The sequence below is a fragment of the Mustela nivalis genome (genome assembly GCF_964662115.1).
Source record: "Mustela nivalis genome assembly, chromosome: 9".
In the NCBI taxonomy this organism is placed as follows: domain Eukaryota; kingdom Metazoa; phylum Chordata; class Mammalia; order Carnivora; family Mustelidae; genus Mustela; species Mustela nivalis.
Window position 1 is genome coordinate 70,536,991 of NC_139028.1, and position 23,915 is coordinate 70,560,905.

A 23,915-nucleotide genomic window follows, 5' to 3' on the forward strand; every position below is an offset into this window, starting at 1 on the left:
TTTAAAAACAGCAGAATAGGTATCTTTTTCTGGAAACTAGCCTTGGATCCTCAGACAAGGTAACTAGGCCAACAGACTACAGTCGATTGCCCCAAGTAGGTACCTGACTCAAGCTGAGCCAATCATCTCTGTCTCCCAGGAATTTGGAATTAAGACTGAGGGATTTCAGTTTTTCTCTTGGTAGCTAACATGGAAACAGAGAAAATCAGTTGTTGTTGCAGACATGCTTCCCATCACACAGCCTGTAAAAATAGAAGACCAGGCTGTAGGAAAGATGTGAAAAGAATAGGAAGGATGAAAAAGATCCACAAAAGAGAAAGGAAAAGAGACCAGAAGAGTTCTGACAGCTTTCTATCCCTGATCCTAGTATTTCCTGAAATTAGTGGCATTCCTGGAATTCCATAGACTATTTCAAATCTTTATAACAAAGTGCCCTCTTTTGCTTAAGCTAGATCAAGTGGCTCAGTGTCTGTTATTACATCCAAGACGGATCTATATACTAGTCTTATACGGCTGTTGTAACAAATTATCATACAATCACTAATACAATCACTCTGTGTTCCTCATAGAAAAGCCCACACAAGAACTGTACTTCCATCCTGAGTGCCAAAAAAGAAAAATCTCTTTTCCTCTTGAAACACTGACACCACCATTTTTCCTTAAGAAGAAAACATACCACGAAATCAGTCATACTTCCCAACTCGCCTTGGCTTCCAGGAAGATGGGAACCAAAGTTGCAACTCAACTTTAATAATTTTGCTAAACACAATGGCTTGCATACCAACATTATGACTTTCCTGTGTTCTCTCTCTCCCATTTTCCTCATTTCTACCTTTGTCTTTTTGTATTTTTTCATTGTATTGACTGTATTATTTTAAGCTGCTTCGAATAATGTGCATGTACTATTTCCCCTACCTACAAGCTTCTGCCCCCATACTCCCCCAAGGCTGGTTCTTTTTCATCATTTCGATTTCAGCTCACTAGCCACCTCCTCGGGGAATCCTTCCCTCATCCCTATATCTAAAGTAGTTTCACCCCGCAGTCTATCACATTACCCTATATCGTCTTAGAGCACTTAACACCACCTAAAACAAGCTTATTTTCTTTCCTCCCTCATCAGGAGCTAAGCTCCAGCCTGTTTGCTTATTACTCATTCACAATCCCTGGGACAGTCTCTGGCACTTCGTAGTTATTTAACAAAATATCATGGCTTTAGTAAGTGGTAGAAAAAAAAGAGGGAGGGAGGGAAGAAGGAAGGAAGGAAGGAAGGAAGACTTTGTAGAACATGGTAAAATAGATGAATAAATAGGTAGATAAGTAGACTGACAAATAGACAAATATTCATTTCTAGTGTGTATCACTAACGTTTAGAGAGAGGAATCAGAGAAACTACGCAAGGAAGTAAAACACAACTCCCTAAAATGTGTACCTAGAGGTACTGGGTTTTCCTGGAAACACTTGATGTAAGTGTCTCAGAGAAAATTTTTTTTTCGAAGTTTTCAAGTGGCTCAAGGCAGCAACATTAAATATTATGGCCAGTTACCATAGCTGAAATCATCAGTTCTCAGTGAGGTAATGGATTGCAACACCATGACCACCAACAGGACAAACTCTCGATATTGCCAAGGGAACCCAAGCTATTGCAGGGGTCATTACTATACAACAATCTTCTCTCAGTCTCTTCCAGTAATTATTAATGTCACTGCTGGCAACAAGCATTATACGCTGCTTGCTTAAACACTCCATGTGGTAACGTCATTGTTAAAGTGCAATATCAAGTTACTTGTCATTTAAGGAAGAGGGATCAGAATTAAAGTTTGTCACTATAACAAAACATAAGAAGCAATTAGTACAGTTTGTTCCAGGGTTTGCTGGCCCTGTCAGTAAAAATTCCAAAGTTTGGGGGAAGGGATGGACTTCAGTTTTCTTAAGTCAAGAAGAGTTCTTTTATGCATTAATTAATATGTATCTCTGTTATTCAAAATATTTCTGAGACACCCAACATCATAAAAACCATCCCATAATTTTTCTGTTCTATAAGATAAATTCAGAGATGTTTAGGCCATCATGTGTTATTTTAAGATTTCTTGAATGGGGACATGTCCTTAAAAATATATAATGCAGAATGTAACTTTTTCTTAATGAGATCTATCTTTAGTTACTGGTTGGCTCCACCAATTTATGCAAGTCTTTTTTTTTTTTTTTTTTTTGTCTTCTTCTACCTTCACAAAAGTAGAAGTGTGACTTATCCCCATGGTTCAAAATCAAACATTTGACAACTAACTCAACTGAGGATGTTTGACCCAGCCTCCTTTTCAAATAATTAAAGGTCAGGTTAGTGACTGGGGGGTTTGAAGTGGCGGGGGGGTGGGAGGTTGGGGTACCAGGTGGTGGGTATTATAGAGGGCACGGATTGCATGGAGCACTGGGTGTGGTGAAAAAATAATGAATACTGTTATGCTGAAAATAAATAAAAAAATAAATTTTAAAAAACTAAATTAATGTTTATGGACTGGAAGACTTGATGTTAAGATGACAATCCTCCCCAAATTTATCTATAAATTCAATGTGATCCTTATCAAAATTTCAGATGCCTTTTTTGCAGAAATTGACAATCTGATCCTGAAATTCATAGGGAGATGTAAGAAACAATCTGAAAAAGAAGAACAAAGTTGGGTGGGGGGGGCACAATTTTCTATTTCAAACTTACTGTAAAGTTACAATAATTAAGACTGCAACACTAGGGGCATCTGGGTGGCTTAGTCAGATGGACGTCTGCCTTCAGCTCAGGTCATGATCTCAACATCCTGGAATGGAGCCCCCAAATCACCTCCCTGCTCAGCAGGGGACAGCCTCTGCCTCTCCCTCTGATCCTCCTCCCAGGTTGTGCTCTCTCTCTCTCTCTCTCTGTCTCAAATAAATAAATAAAATCTTAAAAAAAAAAAAAAAAAAAGACTGCCAGACCAGCACAAGGATAAACAAATAGAACAATGGATAGAATTGAGAATCCAGAAATAAACCCATGCGTCATTGTCCAACTGACAAGAGTGCCAAGATAATTCAATGGCGGGCGGGGTGGGGAAGATAGTCTTTTCAACAAATGATGCTGGGCAAACTGGATATCTACATGGAAAGGAGTGAATTTGGACCTGTACATCATGTCATATACACTGGCATATCCATACAATGGAATTTTATTTGGCTTTAGAATGGAATGAAGTACTGATACATGGAACAACATGGATGTATCTTCAAAATATTATGCTCAGTGAAAGAAGCCAGATGCAAAGGTTCATGTATTGTATGATTCCACTTATGTGAAATGTGCAGAATGGGCAAATCTATGTCTAGGGAAAGTAGATTACATGGTTGCCAAGGACTGTGAAGAGATGGGGAATGGGGAGAGACTGCTAATAGGTATGAGGTTCTTATTAGGGTGATGAAAATGCAGAGATCAACCTCTCTCTCCTACGAGAAGGTCTGGGTGAGAGGCAGGCCCAGTCACATCCCAGCATGGGGATGGAAGGATGAAGTCCCTCTTACACACATTTGAAATATATGGAGCCCAGGAAAACACCACCAGAAGTCATCCCAGGAAGAAGTGCCGGGTAAGACTTAGGGCCAATGTCCTACCTCCCTATTACCAGACATCCCATTTTGCTGATTTAATGCAAAAGAGATCACTGGAAGATTGGAAGGACTCCTGAAGAGTCAGGGGTGCCCAGCATGCCAGACTCAGGAGAGAAAATGGATTGTGTCACTTCCAAGAAACTATAAGCAGAAGGAAAGGACAGGGAGGCCCTCCCATCCCAATACTGCCAAGGCCCTTTCCACACCCAGCCCGGTTGAGCACCCCCACGTACCAAAGGTCTCTTCAGAATGGCTGGGGAAACACAGCTTGAGCCCAATGGCTTACAACGAGCTGACCCCACAGATATCCTCAGGCCCCAGAGGCTGGAGCGGGGGTGAAAACAGGACTCAGATCCTTCTACTGCTTCTCCACATCTCCTTACAGAGGCCTCACCAGCATTTCCCAGCCATGGACAAGGTAATTCCATCCCTTCCAGCTTTGGCCTCAGCCTCAGAGACTGGAAGCCAAACTCAGTCCTTTTCAGGAGAGAACGACTGATGCAAGGAACAGCAGAAGACATGCACAAGTGAGGCAGGACCCTAGCTCTGAATCGTACAACAGAAGCAAGGGCAGGCAGAGGACATACCAGCAACCACCATCCTTTACTTTGGTTTTGCTTCTTACATGCTTATCTGGAAATAATTTCAAAGTAACAGAAAAGTGGCAGTGATAAAAATAGTAAAAAGTATATCCAATAGTTAAAAAGAATCGTTAAAATGTAAAAATAATAAAAAAGAGTCTTTACCCAGATTGACATTTTACCTCCATTTGCTTTGTTTGTATCTATATGTACAAATATATATTTTGTCTAATTTCAATATACAAAGTATATACTCCCAATATATAATGCATACTTCCTATATTTAAATATATATATAAATATATATTTTATATAAATGTGTGTGTATATATATGCACACATACATTTCCTGCACCACTTAAGGGTAAGTCTCATACACTATGGCCTTTTAGTCCTAAATACTCCAATGCATATTCCCTAAAGATAAGGATATTCCCGTACATAACATTATATAACGACAGAACAGTTATCAGCTGTAATGTATTTATCATCGATACACTGATGTAGTCTATTGTTCGTATTTCAGTTTTGTCAGTTGACCCGATGATGTCTTTCACAGGAGCTCCCCCTTCTACTACAAGACCAAGTCTAGTCTCAGGGATTGCATTTTGTTGTCAATTCTTTAGCCTCTTTTAATCTGGGACATTTTCGCAATTTTTCTTTGTTGTTAGTGGTGCCATTTAAAAAAAAAATCCAGTCCCCTATCCCCTGGCCCTAATATAACATTTCTCATTTGTAGCTTGTCTGATGTTTTTCTCATTAGATTCAGGTTGTGCATTCTGGGCTTCAATACTGTATCTGTGATGTTGTGTCCTTATCAGCATCACTTCTGGACTCAAAACAGGTCCATCTGTTCCTCGTCTGTGATTTTTTTTGATCACATAGTCAAGGTGGGGATTTCTCCACTGCCTATTTACTGTATATTTTTTTCCTCTCTCACAACTAATGAACAGTCGCTAGAAAGACAAGACTGTCAAATATCCTGCTTCTCATCAAGGTGTCCCTCTGGAGTTTGCCTTTACCCACTTCTTCCTTTCCCTAGAGCTACATGAGCGCCGCTGGCGCCACCTAGGGGGCTGCCGGCACACTGCACTGATGGGAACGCACGGCGCATCCTCCCTCACTCCTGCCACCTGCCTGGTGCCCAGGAGCTAGATCAGCCTGAGACATTTTGAAAGAAGAGCCTATAGAGACCTGAGTCACAAAGCCTGAATTCTAGTTTTGACATCGGCACGAACTCATGAGGGACGTTGGACAAGTTCTTCCCCTTCTCAAGTCTTCTGAGTGCCTGGTAAAATGGGAGGTTGGATGACAAAGATCTGTGTTACTCGTTCAACAGGTAGCCACTGAACAATTACAGGCACTGTTGGAGGGTCTGGGAGAGGGTCCTGCTCTCGGGAAGCTTACATCATATGAGGGGTGATCTAGACAATAACAAGAAAACAAGTTGCATAAAAGGATAAATAATACAGTAGTAAGTGCTAGGATGCAAATAAAACAAGATTGTGAGAGAAAGTGCTGAGGGGTCCACCTCAGACTGGGTGGTTAGGGAAAGCTGTCTGAGGAAGGGGCTTGGAGCTAAGACACACAAGATATCATTAGAAACTTCTCATGATAAAAGTTCATATATATGTATAGTATATATAGTATGCACATATATATGTATGTATGTACATATGTACATATATATATATATATAATAATTTTTAGTGCACAGTTTGGAGAAAAGACAGCCACTGGCAACATTCTAATATATTTACCTTTTTTCTTTTATTTTACATATAATTCTGTGTTCTGCTTTTTTTTTTAATTGGCATCATCTCATAAGTATTTTTCATGTTGCTGTTCTAGATGCATGCTTCATATTTCACTTATTAAATTTATTAAATTTGCCCTTTGCTTCCCAAGAACACTGTAATGAACACCCATATAACCCATATACCTTCATCTAGGCTTATCACTTGGTAACTTTTTGTCACATTTCCTTTACTCTAATAATACAACACAGTTTTTCTGAACCCTCAAGGGTTGCAGGCAACATGATCCTTCACCCCTAAATACTTGAGCATGTATCACGAGAGAACATGGCCATTCTCCCCTGTAACCACAGTTCAAATTAGCACACTTGGGAAATTTCATATTAATACAAGCTATGTATTTTTTTTTAAAGATTTTATTTATTTGCCAGAGAAAGAGAGAGAGTACACACAAGCAGGCAGAGAGGCAGGCAGAGGCAGCGAGAAAAGCAGGCTCCCTGCCAATCAAGGAGCCTGATGTGGGACTCTATCCCAGGAGCTTGGGATCATGACCTGAGCCGAAGGCAGCCGCTTAACCAACTGAGCCACCCAGGCATCCCTATGGACCCATATCAAAATTTTCTCACCCGTCCCAATAATATCCTTTACAACTGGTTTTGTTTGTTTTTTGATCTAGTATCTAGTATTTGATCTAAGTATCTGGTATTTTATGCAGCTGTTCTTTTCTATATCATACACTTAAAACTTCTAGACAGGACACTTCATCTCAAAGTGAAATGATAAAATTTTAGTGCTGTGTCTTGAAAACTTAAGCCATTCTAACTGATAGTGAAAATCAGCCTAGTCTAACTAACACTAAAGATTAGACCATGTTACCCTCTTGTCCAGTGGGGAGACTGCATGAAAGTTTCTAGTAACAGAAAACAGAGCTGGATTGTTCAGTGAGCCTTGGAAATGTTACTCATACAAAAGTGTCTTTTAAGAGTCCTGTGTTTCAGAAAGTGTTATGATGTTATATAAAAGATAATCTAATCTGTAAATCTGTTTGCTTATATTAATAATTTATTCCTCTTTTGATAATTTTTTAAACTGAGGTCTCTGCTTCCAGAAATACTTGAGAGGTTTCTCGAGTCAGAAAAACTTTGGAATTTTCTTCTCTCTTTATGCATCCCATTACTCTGTTGGATTCTTAATCCAAAGAAAGACTTTGAGAATATTTGTGTCATTTAAATTATGCCCTATAGGATCCTTAAATATCATTTAAAATTATATTCTATTAATTATTTAACCATCTTCTACAGGCTTTTCATTGTTTCTAATACTCTAACAAATATTTATCATGCCCTAAAAAAATAAAAATTTTAAATAATTCAAATAACATAAAAATAAGTTTTGAATATTACCAAATATCCTGTTAACATTCAGCTTTTCCCAGTTATCTGATGATGTTTTTAGTTTGTTGAAAGCAGGATGTAAGTTAGTTCCATACTTTGCAATTGGTTTATATGCCTTTTAAGTCTCTAAATCTATAGCTTTTCTGCCCATCCCACTTTTATCCCCTGTGCAATATATTTGTTGAAAGTACCCAGTCATCTTATAGCTTCCATGGACTGGATTTTGCTGATTGTATCCTTGTGATGTCATTCAAGACTTTCCTTTATTCTTTGCATTTCCTGTCATTTGGCAGCTACATCTGTTGATTGGTAGTTAGACCCAGAGGCCTGATTAGGGTCAAACATATTTGTTTGGAAGCACTAATAGGTGATGTTGTGTTCTTCAATCAGGAGACATGTAATGTCTGGATGTCTCTCTATGATATGGGTACACATGCATGGTGGGTAGCCACACGCATGGTCGTTACCCAGATTCATTCATTCATTAGGGGCTGGAAAATGGTGATGTTCCAATCTATCAACCCTTCAATGCTAAGCTGGAATACTTCTGAAAGAGACACTTCCCCTCATCAAATATTTGGTTACCCAGAGATACATTTCATATAGGAGGGTTACATTTTCATGTGGAGAGGATAAATGCTCCATTAAGCCAATTAATAGGCTTAAAAAGTCACAGAGGCTCCACCCTGGCATAGCCTTTGCCATAAAGTGACACTGTCAATGGGCCACACCTGCATCTCACTGGAACAAATGGACAGAGCCCTTCTCTAGAACCCTAGTGAAGGATACCTGTTTCTACCAGCACCAGGCCTTAGTTCTTTGGCTAGAGCATGGCTGAGATTATGGTGTTCATGTTTCCAAGCCTCTTCTATAACTGGATGTTCCTTATGAATAAGATCTAACCAAGTGATTTTGAGAAGTAGTGATGTATATAACACTTTCCAAGACACAGGTTTTGTTTTTTCTTTTCTAAACCAGGTTTTATCCATGCAACTCTATTGTGATACCATCCCATTAGAATTACAGGAAAATGTACATGCATGGATGAAGTAGAATGATAATCTTGATCCAAAGCTCATACTTTAAAATATGGAATGCTTCAAGAATATGCATGTCAGAAGCAGTGGTGTATACAACTGAAATTGCTTGTCCTCGCTCCATTTCCTCTTTCTTTACCCTTCCTCAGACAGGAACACAGACAAGCCACTGGTCAACCACTTCAATCATACAAACGAAAGTGACATCCTAAAGAATAGTGTAACCAGACCTCAATCAGTTAAGTGTCTGCCTTCGGCTCAGGTCATGATCTCAGGTCCTAGGATGGAGTCCTGCATTGGGCTCCCTGCTCAGCAGGAAGTCTGCTTCTCCCTCTGCCAGCCCCCTGCCCCTGCTTGTTCTCTGTCTCTCAAATAAATAACAATTTTTTTTAAAAAAATCAAAAACAACCTGGGTTCTTCAACAATTTCACAGAGTAAGCCATCATTACCTACCTTAACCTGTTTGCTTACCTCTGGCACTATCACCTGGAAAAGAAACACATTTCCATTTTTTAAAGTCCCTTTGTTTTGGGGCCTTTTTTTGTCATTACAGCAGTTGAGCCTATACTCTTATACCAAAGACAGGGATTTATTTGCCCACAGGACTGAAAGGGTATTCCTAAGCTTCTTGGAGGTTGTTGTAAGTCTCTCTGGGAAGGGGTGGGGGTCAGGAAGACTTCCAGATCTCATCTTAAGCATTAAAAATGATAATCATCTGGGGCCCTTGGGTGGCTCAGTGGGTTAAGCATCTGCCTTCCACTCAGGTCATGATCCCAGGGTCCTGGGATTGAGCCCATGTCTGGCCAGCTCCCCACTCAAAGGTGTCTCTCTGGCCCTCCGACCCACTCATGTTCTCTCCCAAATAAAATCTTTTTAAAAAATGATCGTCCTTCCTTGAAACACAAACTTCTCTGACACCACATTTCACTGTTTTTTTCCCCATGTCCCTGGCTTCAGAGAGAGACTATATAGTAAGACTACATTAAGGGTGCCGGGGACTGACTAGTGCGTCAGGTGACATCAAGACACTAAAGTGGAGGTGTCTGGAGCTCAGAGAGTGGGTCCTTGACTTGATGAGATTCTCTAAGATTTCTGCATCAGTAGGGTGCTTAGTTCCAACAAAAAGAAACCAATTCTGGTTCATTTAAGCAGAAAATGATTCTATAAAATATTTGTTGAGAGTGTTCACAGAATTGTTGGAAAGGCAAGAGGATTAGGAGCTAATGGGTCTGGCTGTAGAAAACCAGCACTGCCATCAAGCACCAGGGGCTTCAGCTCATTCTGCTGCTCTTGCTGCTATGGAAACCTCGCCTCACTGCAACCAATACCATCACCAGAGAAGTCTCTGTGGTCCCTGCTTTTTTTTTTTTTTTTTTTTTTTTTTTTAATGACTACCATTAGACCTGTATCCTAGCTACAGGGCATACTGATAAATCAAGACGTTAATATATTTAGCTACTGTAGTGAAGAGTGAGCTCTGCCTCCCAAGACTCCTGAAGTGGGGAATTCCACCCAAATAGGAAAGGGGTTCAGATTCTATGCAGTCAAAATGAATGATGAATATTCAAAACAATGTCATTCTCCCCCAGATGGCTAGAAACCATGGGTGTAGAGTGGGCAGAGAGGAGGCCCAAGGCTAGGTGACTGGGGAATGGCCCTATATAAAGGACATTTTTTTTTTAAAGATTTTATTTATTTGACAGAGAGAGATCACAAGCAGGCAGAGAGGCAGGCAGAGAGAGAGGAAGGGAAACAGGCCCCTTGCTGAGCAGAGAGCCTGATGTGGGACTCGATCCCAGGACCCTGAGATCATGATCTGAGCCAAAGGCAGCAGCTTAATCCACTGAGCCACCCAGGCACCCCTATAAAGGACATTTTTGAGGTATTCAGTGCCTGGAAGTGGTGGGCAATCATAAGACTGCTTTCTCTTAACTCTGCCTCAGACTCATTGCCTGAATTTTGAGGAATGGGCTGTGTTCATGCAACAAAAAGCCGAGAGTTGAGTTCTTCCCTAGATGGAAGACTAGATGTTCTTCCTCACCTTGTGTTCTTCATGATGTTGGAGTTCAGGGGCAAGACGACCACGAAGTAGGTTCAGCCATCATTACTGAAGAAACACTCCAGGACACAGTTATTGGTAAAGAAAAGTGCTGTTTTTAATTTGTTCTTGAATGTGTAGGCCCTTTTAAGATCAGTGACATTTCCCTTCACAATACTCCTTCTTCCTGCCCCCAACCACTTTGAATCCAATGGCCACTTCTGAAAAAGGCCCAAGAGGAACTCATCCTAGATATCCAAGAAAGAGGTGCAGCTTGAGGAATGGGCATATGGCTCAAGAAGCAGCTCAAAGCTGCTTTCCTCAAAGTGCTCAGTCTAGCCTGTCAGTCCCTTTGTCCTGCCTTGGCCAAGACTCCCCAGCTATGTCCTATCCCCAATATTCCCTTGCTCCCTGTGGCGCCTGAGCTTTAGAGTTTGAATCACCAGCACCATCATTCCAGTAGCACAGCCTCAGAGAGATCACTGTTTTCAACCCCCTCCCCCAAACAAGTTCATAGATGGGGAAAATACCCAACGTCACATAATTCATAACTGGCAGAACCAAAATTTAGGTGTTCAGCATCTCAAATCAGATAACTTTCTACTATCTCACCCCACCTCCAAGAAAACACCTGACATCTGCCTCCATCTCCAGGAATAGCTGGAGCAAACAGGGTGATATCAGTACAGATGGGAGAGACCTGGCCAAAAGAGGCCTGCCTGACCTCAACTGGGCCCCAAGCAAGTGATGACTCCCAGCACTTCTCAGTCTTCCCTCCACCAGAATGTTATCAGTGGCAGACAGCCACCCTTGCAGGGATCCTCCTCCCGACTAGAAGCACAACGACCCACACAATGGAAACATGTTTTACCATGATCCCCAGCACCTCACCAACTGTGGCCAGCTCTAACTGGTACGGGGATCATGGCGATGAGCTGCCCACCAGCCTGGGAATCCCATTTACCCAAACTGCTTTTTGGTAAGACTCAGTCCACATTCTTGGGCTGAGTTGGATGAGACCTCTTGGCAAACATAGCTAAAATCGATCTCTGTGCTGCACTGGGAAGGACAGAGAGAAAGGATTGCAGAAGCTCTCTTCCCAGGAGAGCTCATAAACATGACTGGCATGGGAAGAACTGAGCCCAGGGGAAGAAAGAGACTCAGGGAAAACAGGAAGACACAGAGGGAAGGGAGCAGGAGCAGCCGTGCTTCCTCCTGACTGCCCCATTCCTGAAGAGGGGAGACCGCAAGGAGCTATGGATGTGTTCGCTTGTCAAGACGTTAAGAAAGCCTCAGCCTGTGTGGCCAAGAGGGAAGAGAATAACCCAGACACCTGCGGTGTCAGAAAAGCTATGTGATGGGGCGGTCTCCAAAGAGGGAGTGGCAGATGGTGTGAAATGCTGTGGAGACGTCAAGACCGTTGAGAACTGAAAAGTATTCTTTCGATTTGGCAACTCGGTGGTCACTGGTGACTCTTATGAAAAGCTGTGGAGGTTGAAGAGTGAGAAGAATTAATGGGAAAAAAAAAAACCTTTTTTAAAGAAACTTAGTCAATAAGGACAATGGGTAAGGAGCAACCGATTCTAAGAAGCTTTGTTTTAGTCTGGGGGCGACCTCTGCTTGTGTGTAGGCTTTGTGGAGCTGCCATTGGAGAGGGAGGTTGAGCTCCCAGGAAGTGGGAGTGGTGGGATAAGGGACAGAGCAAAGTCTTAGAGGCCACAGAGCAGGATTCAAGAAACAGAGCACTGAACAGGAGCAGAAGGGAACAGTCTGAGGAGGGATGTGGACACAGAGGGGAGGGAGAGAGGAGCAAATGGGCAGGGAGTTTCTCACTTTAGGGACTCTGGTCTGTGAAGTAGGCAGTGGAGTCAGTCAGTTGCTGAGAGCAAAGATAAGGGGCATAGACAGAGAGCGGTGTAATTACAAGTCAAAGATACACCCATCAATGCTGACAGCCCAACTGAGGGTGTCAACTATGAAGCTGTCATGCTTAGCGACCCAGGAGAGGGGAGCAGAAAATAAGCTGATGCCAAAAATGGAGAACAGTTGACAGTTTCAGGGGAAGTTTTGAGTTAGAGGGGATAAGAAAGCTCAGGATCCTGATAAAAATGTCCATATGTGATGGACCACGGGCTCAGGCTAGGGAGAGGAAGCAGCCCGGGAGAAGGCTGAGACAAAGAGAGAGGAGGTCAGGGAACTGGGCTAAAGGAGCAGGCAATTTCAATAAACAGCAGGGAGGGCATGGGAGAGGAGGAAGCATGGGGGATGGTGATGCCAAAGGAGCAAAGTCTCAGCTTGGGAGTTCAGAAGAGAAGACTGCAGGTGACATGACATCAGGGAGTGGGAGAGAGAGCAGAGCAGAGCCTGGGAACAAATGAGGAGAGGTCTAGGTCTTAGAAGCAAGGCAAAGACCTGTTGCCAGAGGGAACTAGAACCTATCAAGTCTTAGAGCAGAGTCTACAGAGGGTCAGGCAGCTGCCACTGTGGGAGGGGGACCTGTAGAGGGGGTGTAGTTGGCAACTGCTAGAAGTCAGGTAGGGCCGGACTACCCATGTTCTCCGCAATTCATCCTGCACCAATTTTTTTTTTCATCCTGCACCAATTTTTGCGCTAAAATCCCCTTTGCATCCACTGAAGCCACTCTGCCCTCCTATTTCTCAGTATATCCAAGGAGCCCCATTTCTCCTTTCAGACTGCATTCTATAATGGGAGGACCCAGAACTCACTGCCATTTCATGACTTAGTCAAAGGCCAAAGGATCTGACTGACTTCAAAGGGGGCCATTATGGGAGTAAGTCAAAAGCAGGATCAGCTCAGACGTTAGCAAAGAGCCACTGAAGTCAGTCACTCGGCTAGCAGCTTTTTCTTTTAATTTCTAAAAACCCATGTTCTGTTTTCTGCATGCAAAAATAAAACCAAACCACGACATAAAACATTGGTGCTAAGTCCACAGGAAAAGCCTGGAGAGAGGCGGGGTGTGGGGTAACCAGTGCAGAGGTGGTGTGGTGGGGCAGGGCCTCGCACCCCCTGCAGGGAAGGACACCCTCCGTCTGCTCAGGTGCTGAAGTGGACCTCTCAGCAGGCAGGGTCTCTGTGATGGGAAAGGAATATGTGACTCTCTACTACATTACTAAGATCTCTGGCCCAGCACACTATATGTCATAGGAGGGCAGCCAAGCAGTTAGCCAGGCATTTCTGCTTATTTGTGGCCTCAGTTGGTCCTGTGGAAGGATCCCAATCAGATTTGAGCCTATTGCAGCCCTTACCTGGCTGTCCGACACATAGCACCACGATGCTCATTCAGGGGAGGTGGGGGTGGGGACCACCACAAAGGAAAGATGACCAAGAGCATGAAATTAGTGAGGTAATTACAGAGGGAACCTTGCCAAGTCAACTGAACAGGGAAAAAAGATTCAAATATTGAAAGGAAAGTGGCTAAAACCCAAGCCAGAGTCATGTGTGCCCCAAAGAGCAGAGAGCTAGACCTAAAGATTGCCTGGCTACTGGAGTATTAAAGACTTAGTTACTCCTGACTAGGAAACGGGACTATGGAAGCCCATCTGCGGAGGAGAGCCTGACAAGGGCTGGTGAAAGAATGGCAGGCCAACAGCGCGATTGGTTCTGAAGTGAAGATGGCCTCGCAGCCTGCGGGGTGAAGGAAATGAGCAGTAACACCAACTGACAAGGAGAGAAGAAATCTTTTCTCCAAGCAGAATGTTCCCATTGACAAAGGCCCTACACACAAGAACTTCCTTAAACTTCATCTCTTAGCAAAAATAAAGCCATGACCTAAGACTCCCTTGAAATTAGTCACACCATGACCAGACCAGAGACAGCTGCGTCTGCAGGCCAGGCCATGGGCACGTCCGCTCTCATCTCCCCCAGCATCATCAGCAGTAGCTTCCTTCTCCACCAAGTCCTCACTGGGGAAATAGCCTGATTCCTCGCAGCTGCCTATGCCTCCTCCTCCAAAACACCCCTCTCAGGCCATGAAGATCCCTCTCCACCTGAGATGCAGTCTGGAATTCCTGTGCCTGCGGCTTCCAGAACACTTCCCTCTGCATTCTTGGAGAAGTGACATCCTGAAGTTGCTTCAAAGTCACTGAAGGACTCTGACTCCTCAGCTCTCAAGTTTCTCCCTTCTCCACCCTAGACACAACATTCCCCCAGGAGCAGTTAGATCGGGCTCCTGGCTCACCCTCTGGCCTTCTCCAGCCTCCATCAGAAAAGGGTGGCCACTAGTGTCTTGGCTTTTTCTGGGCTGTGGGGAGCCCAGGGACAGGCGAGTCAGAGCACTCGCTTCTGATCTTTGGCTCTGTGAAAGTGGAGAAGCTGAGGGCTAGCATGTCTAAGAAGGAGGAGAAGCCCAGCAGGGTGAGCTGTTCTGGGGCCGCCTCCTTGGCCAGCCCCTGCCTCTCAGGTTTCCAAGGCAGAACTCAGGGTCCAGACCTGAGTGGAGAAACTGAAGAGATGGCCACTGACAATCACTCCCAGGAAAGCAGGTTCTGGCCCCGAAGAATAGCTATGAACCCAAAGTCAGTAACACAGAGGACAGGCTCTGCAGCTGACATCTCCTTAAGCCTGCCAGTGAAATCTGTGCCTGAAGCCATCAGCAGTCCCTGCACAGCCACCCAGCCCCATCAAGAAGGCCATACCACCTAGAGCACAGCGGCCACCTAAGTCAACATCGGGAGAGGGGTCATGAGGAACAAATACCCTGAAAACCGTTAGAACCCAAATAGGCACCAATTGAGACCTCTGGCCTCTAGAAGCCTCCATTACCCTGCACAGGGCAGCATCCTGTCCTAGCAGGCCAAGCAAAGGCAAACAGTGACAGTCTTTGGCTGTGCTAGGCCAGTGATCATAGGCCTGCTATATGTCAGAACCTCTCTCCCTTCTCTCCACACCGCACTCCAGGGCCCAGGAGGACTTCGGATATATACACTGCTCCTGAGCCCTGCGCACTGAGAGGTGAGAAAAGTCTGCTTTCCTCAGCAGAAAGAGGTCACCAAGGAGCTTAGGCCTTCCCGAGCCTGACCGGCGCGGTCTTGTCCAGTGGACCCTACACATCTGATTTGTCTGGGAATCGGGAACACCTCCCTCTTTGCTGTTTATTACTGGAATCTTCTCTGTAGTGGATGCACAATGGCTCCCAAATGAATGCTGTAAGATGCAAACGGCAAAGAAGAGCACTCCATGGCTCGACAAGACTCGTCTCACATCCACGGTCTGAAGAGAATGAGCTGAAAGGTGGGGACAGTGGTCGACAGGATGGGATGGCAGCTGCCAGGCTGCTCGCTCTGCTGCCAGCTCTCACACCTGGGAGACACTGCTGGCCAGGCGGAAGGACATGCGTTTTGCTTTTTCGTTCTCCTGAAAGGGGAAAAAATATATGTGTGTGTGTGTGTGTGTGTGTGTAATATATATATGGCAATATATATATATGGCATTAACATGGCCCAGTGTAGCATCTGTTAATGTGGAAAGGCGCAGTGTCCAGACTGCAACTCCCCAGAGCGCAGGTATTCTACTCTAGCCCAGGAATGCAACAGTGAGGCTCACTGCAGCCACTGAACACTACAGTGTGCCAAGTACGGTACACAACGGGGCGGTGGGGTGGCTGGTTGTGCCCCGGCACCCAGCAGGCAGGCAATACAGTTCAGTGGAATGAAACGCATTGAAGTGATATCTTGAGTCTGCCTATGTGGGACCAGACACAAGGTCGGAGGAGCTCTCTTTGCTGCGAGAAACACCTCTCCCTCCTTCTCTATACCAAGGGGCTGGAAATACACCTTCCTTTCTCCCAAACCCAAGCTGAGATCAGAGAGAGACAGCTGTTTCTCCTCTCCTAGGGATCATAGTGCAGAATAACCAGCCCCAAGCTAGGAGCTGGGAGCCATGGCTTCTTACCCTGATTCTGCTGCTAGTTTCCTGGGTGACCAGGGCATGTACATTCACCTCTCTGAGTTTCAAGTCTCAGCAGTAATTAAACTTCATGAGCCTCACACTGCTGTCTTCCCCTTAGACTAAGGGGCTGGGAGTGAGGATTCATTGTCACCACTCACCTGTGCCTCCCTAGAAGTCTGGCTTTAGGTTGCCCTACACATGCTGCTTGAGTGCCCCCTGCCTGCCCCACCACCCCCCATGTCGCCCACTACCTGGCAGCAATCTTTACCATGTGTCGCCGCCGCCTCTTGGGCTGGATGCCCTCCTGCACATAGGGGGGCCATGGGAAGCCCTGGGGAGTGGAATACCCACTCTCGCTAGACACCTCCTCGGAGTCTGAGTCCTCCTGCCTTGGCTGGGCAAACTGTTTCTCCGGGTAGATCTCCTTCAACCAGCCTTCAAAGAACACTTCCAGGCAGCGGCCGGCCTCTGCGACTTCTGAGTCAGGCTGAGGGGGAAGGACAGCAGTGATGTTCCTGCCCAATCCCACCAGCCCATCACTTCATGGTCCCTCAAGAGCTCTACAGCGAGTGCAAAGCCTGGCTAGTTTCCTGGAGGTCTAGAAAGTGAGATTTCTCCTAAAGACTTAAGACAATCAGTTTAGTATCACCTCTCAAAGCAGAAGTGGCCCTGACAGTTACCCACAGATGGCCAACCACTAGCACTCCCCCTTCTTCCTCCTGAGTCCATGCTGAGGCCCAAGAGTGGGAGAGATAAATACTCACTCTGGGGGCCCCAAAAAGTCTGTTCCCAAGTCTTCATGGCCACTCAGGACCAAACCTGATATCCCCATCCAGCCAAGAGTCTTGGGGTCCCCGGGAAATAGGGGAGAGGGAAAACAGGCAAGACATACATAATTGAACTTCGCACAGTTCCAGAACATGAGGCGGACGTCTGATACCACCTCCTCTGGGGTGGTATAGTGAGCTGGGTCCTTCTTTTGCAGCTTCCTCCGGATGATCGACAGGTCCATGGGCCTCTTGATAATCTGGTAGTAATGCCGGGCCTTGGGGGAGGAGAGAAGGGGAAGCCAAGCAGGAAGACAGAAAAAGTGGAGGTACAGAAGAAGAAGGAAAAGATGGAGAATGAGGTAGGACAGGAGTGAAAGAACACAACAAAGAGAAGGGCAGCAAGAAGAAAAGTGAAGAAAGAAGACAAAGAGATGGGGGGAAAAGAGGACTGGCTCACTGTCCAGTCCGGTTCAGTGGCCGTGGGGTTGGGGGGCTGTGGTGGCCACGGCTGGGTCCGCTAGTCTGGGCACGTATTAACTCGATTTCCAAGTGGCCATGCTCTGGATACCCCTGGGACCCACCACGGGCCCAGGACCTTGGGAGCCGGCAGAAACAGGCAGCCTTCCTTACCAGCGGGCTAACGGGCTCGTGGAAGGGCAGGCTGAGGCTATTGCAGCACAAGGACAGCACCAGCTTTTCACACTTCTGCAGAAACCAGACGGGCAGCATGTTACTTCTCCCTGGCCCCACCTCAAGAAGACTGAAGACAGTGACCCTGGTAACTCCAGCAGGGGCAGCTCTGTCCCACAGGGCATGGGCTACCATGAGAAGGCAGAGCCCAGCCTCCCAGACCAGAGGAAAACAGCTGGCAGGAAGGAATGCACAGCAAACCCCCATGGGCCAGGCTGTCAGGCATCACCCAACAGAGAGGTAACTGGAGAGGCCTCCCAACCCCTCAGAAAAGTCTCAGCCCCTGGCACAAGGGGGCTGCCCCAGGCAGGGAACCTTGTTCCCAGAGACCCCTCCCTACCTTTTGGTCATAGACGCTCAGGCCAGGAGTGGCCCGCGTTCCAGGTTGGTAATAGCGGGCATTCTCACAGTCATACTCCATCTCTGGCTGGGTCAGGCTGCGGCACAAGGTACACACCCAGTCTCCCCTGCAGAGGCAGGTGAGGCCCAGTGAGGCCTCAGCACATGGCCCAGAGCCACCTCCCCTATCCCTCTGTTCCAAGATACCCAGGGCAGGTAGGGGGGTGGGGTGCAATATTTTGGGAGACTCAGTACCTAGTCCTCCCTGTAAGGAATAGCTTCCTAACCACCAGCTTGAAAGAAATTCAGTAACTCGGGATGGAGTGAATCCAGAAAAAACAAAGGACTCAGCAAGGGGCTGCAACAGGAGTATGGGGACAAATCTGTGTGTGTAGGAGGAAGCTGGGAAGAGAGGAAGAAAGGAAACCAATTCATCTCAAACATCTGCCTGTCCGTGCACACAAGACACAGCAGCAGGGCTGCTAACTCACAGACCTGTAGTTCACAGGGGCCTAGACAGGGAAGAAGCCCAGCCCAGGGAGCTGTGTGGGCCTGGGAGAAGCCTCTAGGAAAAGTACCCTGCTAGGACCTGCATGGCTTACCCTGGGAAGCCAAGCAAGGCCGGCAGGTGGCAGGAGAGGTGGAACACTTTGGGGCAGCGGTCACAGCACAGCAACTCCCCTCCGTTGAGGCACACGGCGCAGAAGTCCTCGTTCTCCATGGGTACTGGGGGCCCCTTCTTGGCTCCAGGGGTCCGAGGAATGAGTCTCTGCTCCTCAGGAGATACACCCTCCCCCTCTGGTGTCTGCTGTCCAGCCAGAGAAGTGACAGTGACCTTTCTTCCCCCCAGACTTGGGGCCTGGATGGCATCAGGCATGTTGTTCTGGCTGACCTTGGAGAAGAAGGGAGTCAGCGGTCAGAGCATAGCACCAACAAGCTGTGGAGGGAGGGAGAGGATGGACTGACCAGGCCCCCAGGCCAGCTGAGCCCCAGGAATGCTGGGACAACCCCCTCACAGCCAGGGGTAAATCTGCACCGGGTCAGCGTCAGCAACAGAGCCAGAATTCTGACAGAAACAGAGAGAAAAGAGAGGCTCCCAGGATGAGCCAAGTTCAAGGACAAGACAGAGCAGAGCAGTACCTTAATGGACATGCTGGAGGACTCAGTGCCACACTCGATGATCAGCAGGAAGCTCCCATCCTGCTCATTCTTTTGGGGTTTCAACTTGAACACTGGCATCTCTCCCGAGGAGGCAGCACAGATCTTGAGCCGCTCCAGCCGCACGTAGGGAATCTTGGGCTCGCTGTGGAAGGGCCTGTGACAAGAGAGATACCCCTGAGTCTCGGGAGGAGCCTCCTCTGACCCCAGCCTCTAAGTCAGCTCATCCATGATCCCACATGCTGCTGCCCCAGATCCCAGTCCCACCCTGTGCAGGCCTACATGTCACCTTCCTGCCCCGGGGGGCAGGGGGCCTCTGCTCAAAGAAAGGGAATTCCTAAAGAGGAAGCACATGCCTCCTGCTGCAGGAGTCAGGATTCCCTCCCACAAGATCCTAGGCTCCCAACCACATGATTCTACTCAAGGGTCTGGGAGTTGAAGAAGATGGTTACAGGTAAAGTTCTGCTTCTAGTTAGTCATGAAGGATGCTGGCTTCCTGTGCCAACCTCCCAGGACATGAGGTTGGAGGGTGAGAGAGGGAGGTTGGGCCAAAAGCCTTTACCTGATACTCTGATTCTCCTTTGCATCCGTCTCCACGGCTCCTTGTTCAAAATGCTCATGCTCTAAGACAAAAGACAAATGCCTGTGATGTACATTTCTGATAACATGCCCTATAACCCATACCTTCCACTCATATGTACTACGCATCCCGTTGGCCACACACCTGTCACGCAATCATTACCCACACTGTAATCATTCATAATGGTGGCAATCCTACCATGGCTCTCCTTCCTCAGAGAGAAAAAAGGCCACCTTCTTTTAAAAAGATAAACAGGGGCATCTGCGTGGCTCAGCCGGTTAAGCATCAACTCTCGGTTTTGGCTCAGATCATGATCTCAGTGTCCTAGGATCGAGGCCCACATCAGGCTCCACGCTCAGTGCAGAGTCTGCTTGGGACTGTTACCCTCTCCTCTGCCCTTCCCCTCACATGTGCGTGCGTGCGCACTTTCTCTCTCTCTCTCTAATAAATAGATAAAATATTTAAAAAGACAAACAGAGTCACTTATGGTTTGTCTCCCTCCCAATCCCGTCTTGTTTACTGAGGGTTGCTGGGGGGAGGGGGTTTGGGAGAAGGGGGTGGGATTATGGACATTGGGGAGGGTATGTGCTTTGGTGAGTGCTGTGAAGTGTGTAAACCTGGTGATTCACAGACCTGTACCCCTGGGGATAAAAATATATGTTTATAAAAAATAAAAAATTTAAAAAAAAAAAAAAAACACATTAAAGAATCATTGCAGTTGTGAAAAAAAAAAAAAAAAAAAGACAAACAGAGGGGTCCCTAGGAAGCTCAGATGGTTAAGGTTCTGCCTTTGGCTCAGGTCATGATCTTCAGGTCCTGGGATAGAGCCCCACGTAGGGCTCCATGCTCAGTGGGGAGCCTGCTTCTTCCTCTCCCTATTCCTTACTTGTGTTCCTTCTCTCTATCAAATGGGAATAAATAAAATCTTTATAAATAAATAAATAATAAATAAAAAGACAAACAGATATGGGGTGCCTGGCTGGCTCAGTCAGAAGAGCACGCAACTCTTGATCTTGGGGTTGTGAGTTCGAATCCCATGTCGGATGTAGCGATTACTTAAATAAAACTTTAAAAATTAAAAAAGTTAAAAATAAATTTAAAAAAACAAACATTACATTCAGAGGCTATATAGGGGTGAGTGCTATATAGGTCAGGTGCTGAGGGGCCAGCTTCTCCCCTTCCAAGTGAGTTCAGAAATCTCTTGTGCTCCATATACTAGTGTTACGTGCTCTGAGGAGTCCTTCTGTCCAGCCTCTGCCTTTCCACCCAAGTGCTGGGATTTTAGTACTACCTGAGAGTCTAGTTCATACTCCATAGGCAAAAGGCTCCCTGCAGCCCTACCCCGAGTAGTGCAGTAGAGCCTGTGTAGACGGGCAGGAGGTGCTGTGGGGAGGGAGAAGGAAACTGGCATTTACTGAGCACACTCGGCACCAGGCACTTTCCATGGGCAACCAGGGCCCCCAAAATTTAACTGCTTAAAATTCAGGGTCCCATTATTAAGCAGTTAACAAGAAGCAATAAGTTGGTCTTTCAGTCAGTGTGAAAAAAACAAGGGGAAAAATTATTTCATTTTCATTTATTCAATGTATCAGAAATTGAGTGATCATTACAGACTAAACACTTATCATACATTAAAGAGAAAAAGTCCCAAACAGTCACTCCGTGGTTGCTTTCAAACTTCCCAGCTAGCCCTGGCTTATGACAGAAAAAAGGAAGCCCCATTTGAGAAGGTATGTAGGTAGCTGAGAAGAGAATCAGAGGGAGTCTGTACTGGTCCAAATTCCCTTTACTCTAGAGCACAACACAAATCCATAGGACTGCCAGGTGTGAGGCAAAGCATGGCCAATTCTTGTTACTACAGAGAAAGTCATCAAATGATCTCACTGTAGTTATTGGTCCCAGTAGTCTATGTAGTAGCTATAACTAGCCCCATTTACAGAGAAAGAAACCAGCTAAGAAAGGTCAAAGATAAAAAGAAAAGAACAAAGAATAGAAGAAGAAAGGTAAAAAGTTTTCTAGGTTAGATATACCTGACTCCAAAGTCAGATATGCTCTTTTCCCTAAAATATTTTGCTAAGGCTAGCCCCTCTGGGATGAGTTCTTCCTGTTTCCCCTGCCTCTCCTCCGCCTCCAGAACTTTTTGCATGGAAATGTTACAGGAGGCTAAGTCCTGGCCACAATGAGGGAAGCAGAATAGGTCCCAGTAAGTCTGTGTTGGAGGGAAGTGAAATGAGCCTGAGAGAGAAACGCTGCTCCCTCCTGCCTCAAGCCTGTCTCCTGACCTGTATCTGACCGGAAGTGGCCAGCACGAGTGACAGGCTGCTTACTGACTTGCACCTCACCTTTTGGGTTCCGGTATTGCTGCAGAGCCATGGATGTATTGACTGCTGGGACCAGTGGAGGTTTCTTCACAGAGAGGTTAATTGGCTCCTCCAGTTCTGAAGGCACAGCCAAATCCTTGGAAACCTCCAGACCCGGGGTTGTGGCGTCTTGTCCCAGAGAGTCAGTGAAGCGAGTAGAATCCTCATTCTCCATCTTTCAAAAGTGAAAGGCCAAAAAGAATCAAAGAAATCAGATGGTTTTACTGTTAGTAGTCATAGAGCTATTAAGCTAATGTCAGGATAAGCCTTTCAGGGGCCACCCTACTGCTCAATGATGAGCAGAAGAAGTTTTATGTCATTTTCCCCAGGACTTACCTTACACAGGGCATTCCCAAGGGAGGGGTCAGCCCCATCTGCAGGGCACAGGCTCCCTCCAGTTCGGCCAGAGCCAGGACTGCAGCTGGATCCGGTTTCTGGTTGCATGTCAGAAGCTGGAGGCATGCTCTGCAGAGGACAAGTTGCCAGACTTGGCATAGTCTGGGTGGTACCAGACATTGGGTTGGGCCTGGCCTGCGAGTGATCACTTGCTAGGCTTGTGATGGCCTGGGAGGACTCATTCATCAGACCAGGCATAGACTGGGGCGTGCTGCGCACAAGGCTGGGTACAGTCTGCAGATGACTGACGGTCAGGCTGGGCATAGCCTGGTTTTGACCACTCATCAGGCCGGACACAGTTGTGGGTGTGCTGCTCAGTAGGCTTGGGACCATGTGGGAAGGGGCAGCAGTCAGGCTGCTCACACTCTGTAGCTGTGGCTCTAGGGTCCTTGCCAGCCTGGTAGATGACAGCTCCATTTCCAATGTGTTGGAGAAGCCCATGATGCTCACCGAAGTGGAGTGCTGCGGGAACGAAGACAGCGTAGAGTCAGGCCATTAGCAGGGGATGAGGGGAGGGAGGAGAAATGCAGCCCAAGAGAGCTCCCATGCTCAGATTTCACTCCAGCCTCAGAGTCTAGTAGCTGCAGGGAACTCAGACAACACATGAAGTCCTATTCCCAGTCCCCTACGCCAAGGAGGCTGCTAGGCTCTGACAGAGAGGGCGGCACAGACTGAGGACACTGGTGTGCATGTGTGTTTGTGAAACAGTGATGAAACAGTGTGGGAGAATGACAGAGATCACCTACAACCTGCCATGAGGGTGGTACACACACACACACACACACACACACACACGGAGCTACCATCAACCCACACTCTTCACCTCCATCCAGTACTTGGGCATAGGATCAGACTGTGGGACTGCCCTTCAACTTCACATTTCCCACTGACTAAACCACTAGTGCCTTCTCATCCCTGCTGGCATTCCTCTGGGCTAGTTTCTGCTACATATAAATGGAAAGAAGTCCAGAAGGCTCAAATTCTGATCTGCCTCAGGCCTTCTCTGAGATAATGCCAAGGTCTAGGGGCACCCAATAAGTCCTGAGGAACCTGAGCCAACTCTAGGCCCTTTTCATGGGCTTGCTCAGATCGACTCCAGAACCACTAGCATTAAGGGAAAGCTTTGACCAAGAGATGGGAAAGTCTTTCCTAGCCCAACTCTATCTGTCCAGGACCTTCCAAGCCAGAAGCAGAGAACATCAGAGCAGCTAGGTCTTAATATGACTGAGTATGGACAATCACTGGATGAGGCTGTAACTTCCCAACCCTAAGAATTGT

At 46.4% G+C, this 23,915-nt stretch overlaps 1 protein-coding gene across 7 annotated transcripts in view; it reads right to left on the reverse strand.

Moving 5' to 3' along the window:
* Positions 1-10,533: 10,533 nt before the first annotated feature.
* The window catches only part of TRIM66 (tripartite motif containing 66), a 59,702-nt gene continuing 46,320 nt past the window's right edge, over positions 10,534-23,915 (reverse strand). For all 7 annotated transcript variants that reach the window (XM_082683018.1, XM_082683019.1, XM_082683013.1 and 4 more), the window contains 10 exons: positions 22,578-23,099; positions 22,224-22,416; positions 19,864-19,924; positions 19,284-19,458; positions 18,746-19,035; positions 18,145-18,271; positions 17,745-17,819; positions 17,237-17,389; positions 16,613-16,831; positions 10,534-15,810 (listed from right to left, as the gene is read on the reverse strand). In XM_082683018.1, coding sequence (XP_082539144.1) covers positions 15,751-15,810; positions 16,613-16,831; positions 17,237-17,389; positions 17,745-17,819; positions 18,145-18,271; positions 18,746-19,035; positions 19,284-19,458; positions 19,864-19,924; positions 22,224-22,416; positions 22,578-23,099 — 1,875 coding nt within the window. In that variant the 3' untranslated portion in view covers positions 10,534-15,750. The remainder of the gene's footprint in view (positions 15,811-16,612; positions 16,832-17,236; positions 17,390-17,744; positions 17,820-18,144; positions 18,272-18,745; positions 19,036-19,283; positions 19,459-19,863; positions 19,925-22,223; positions 22,417-22,577; positions 23,100-23,915) is intronic.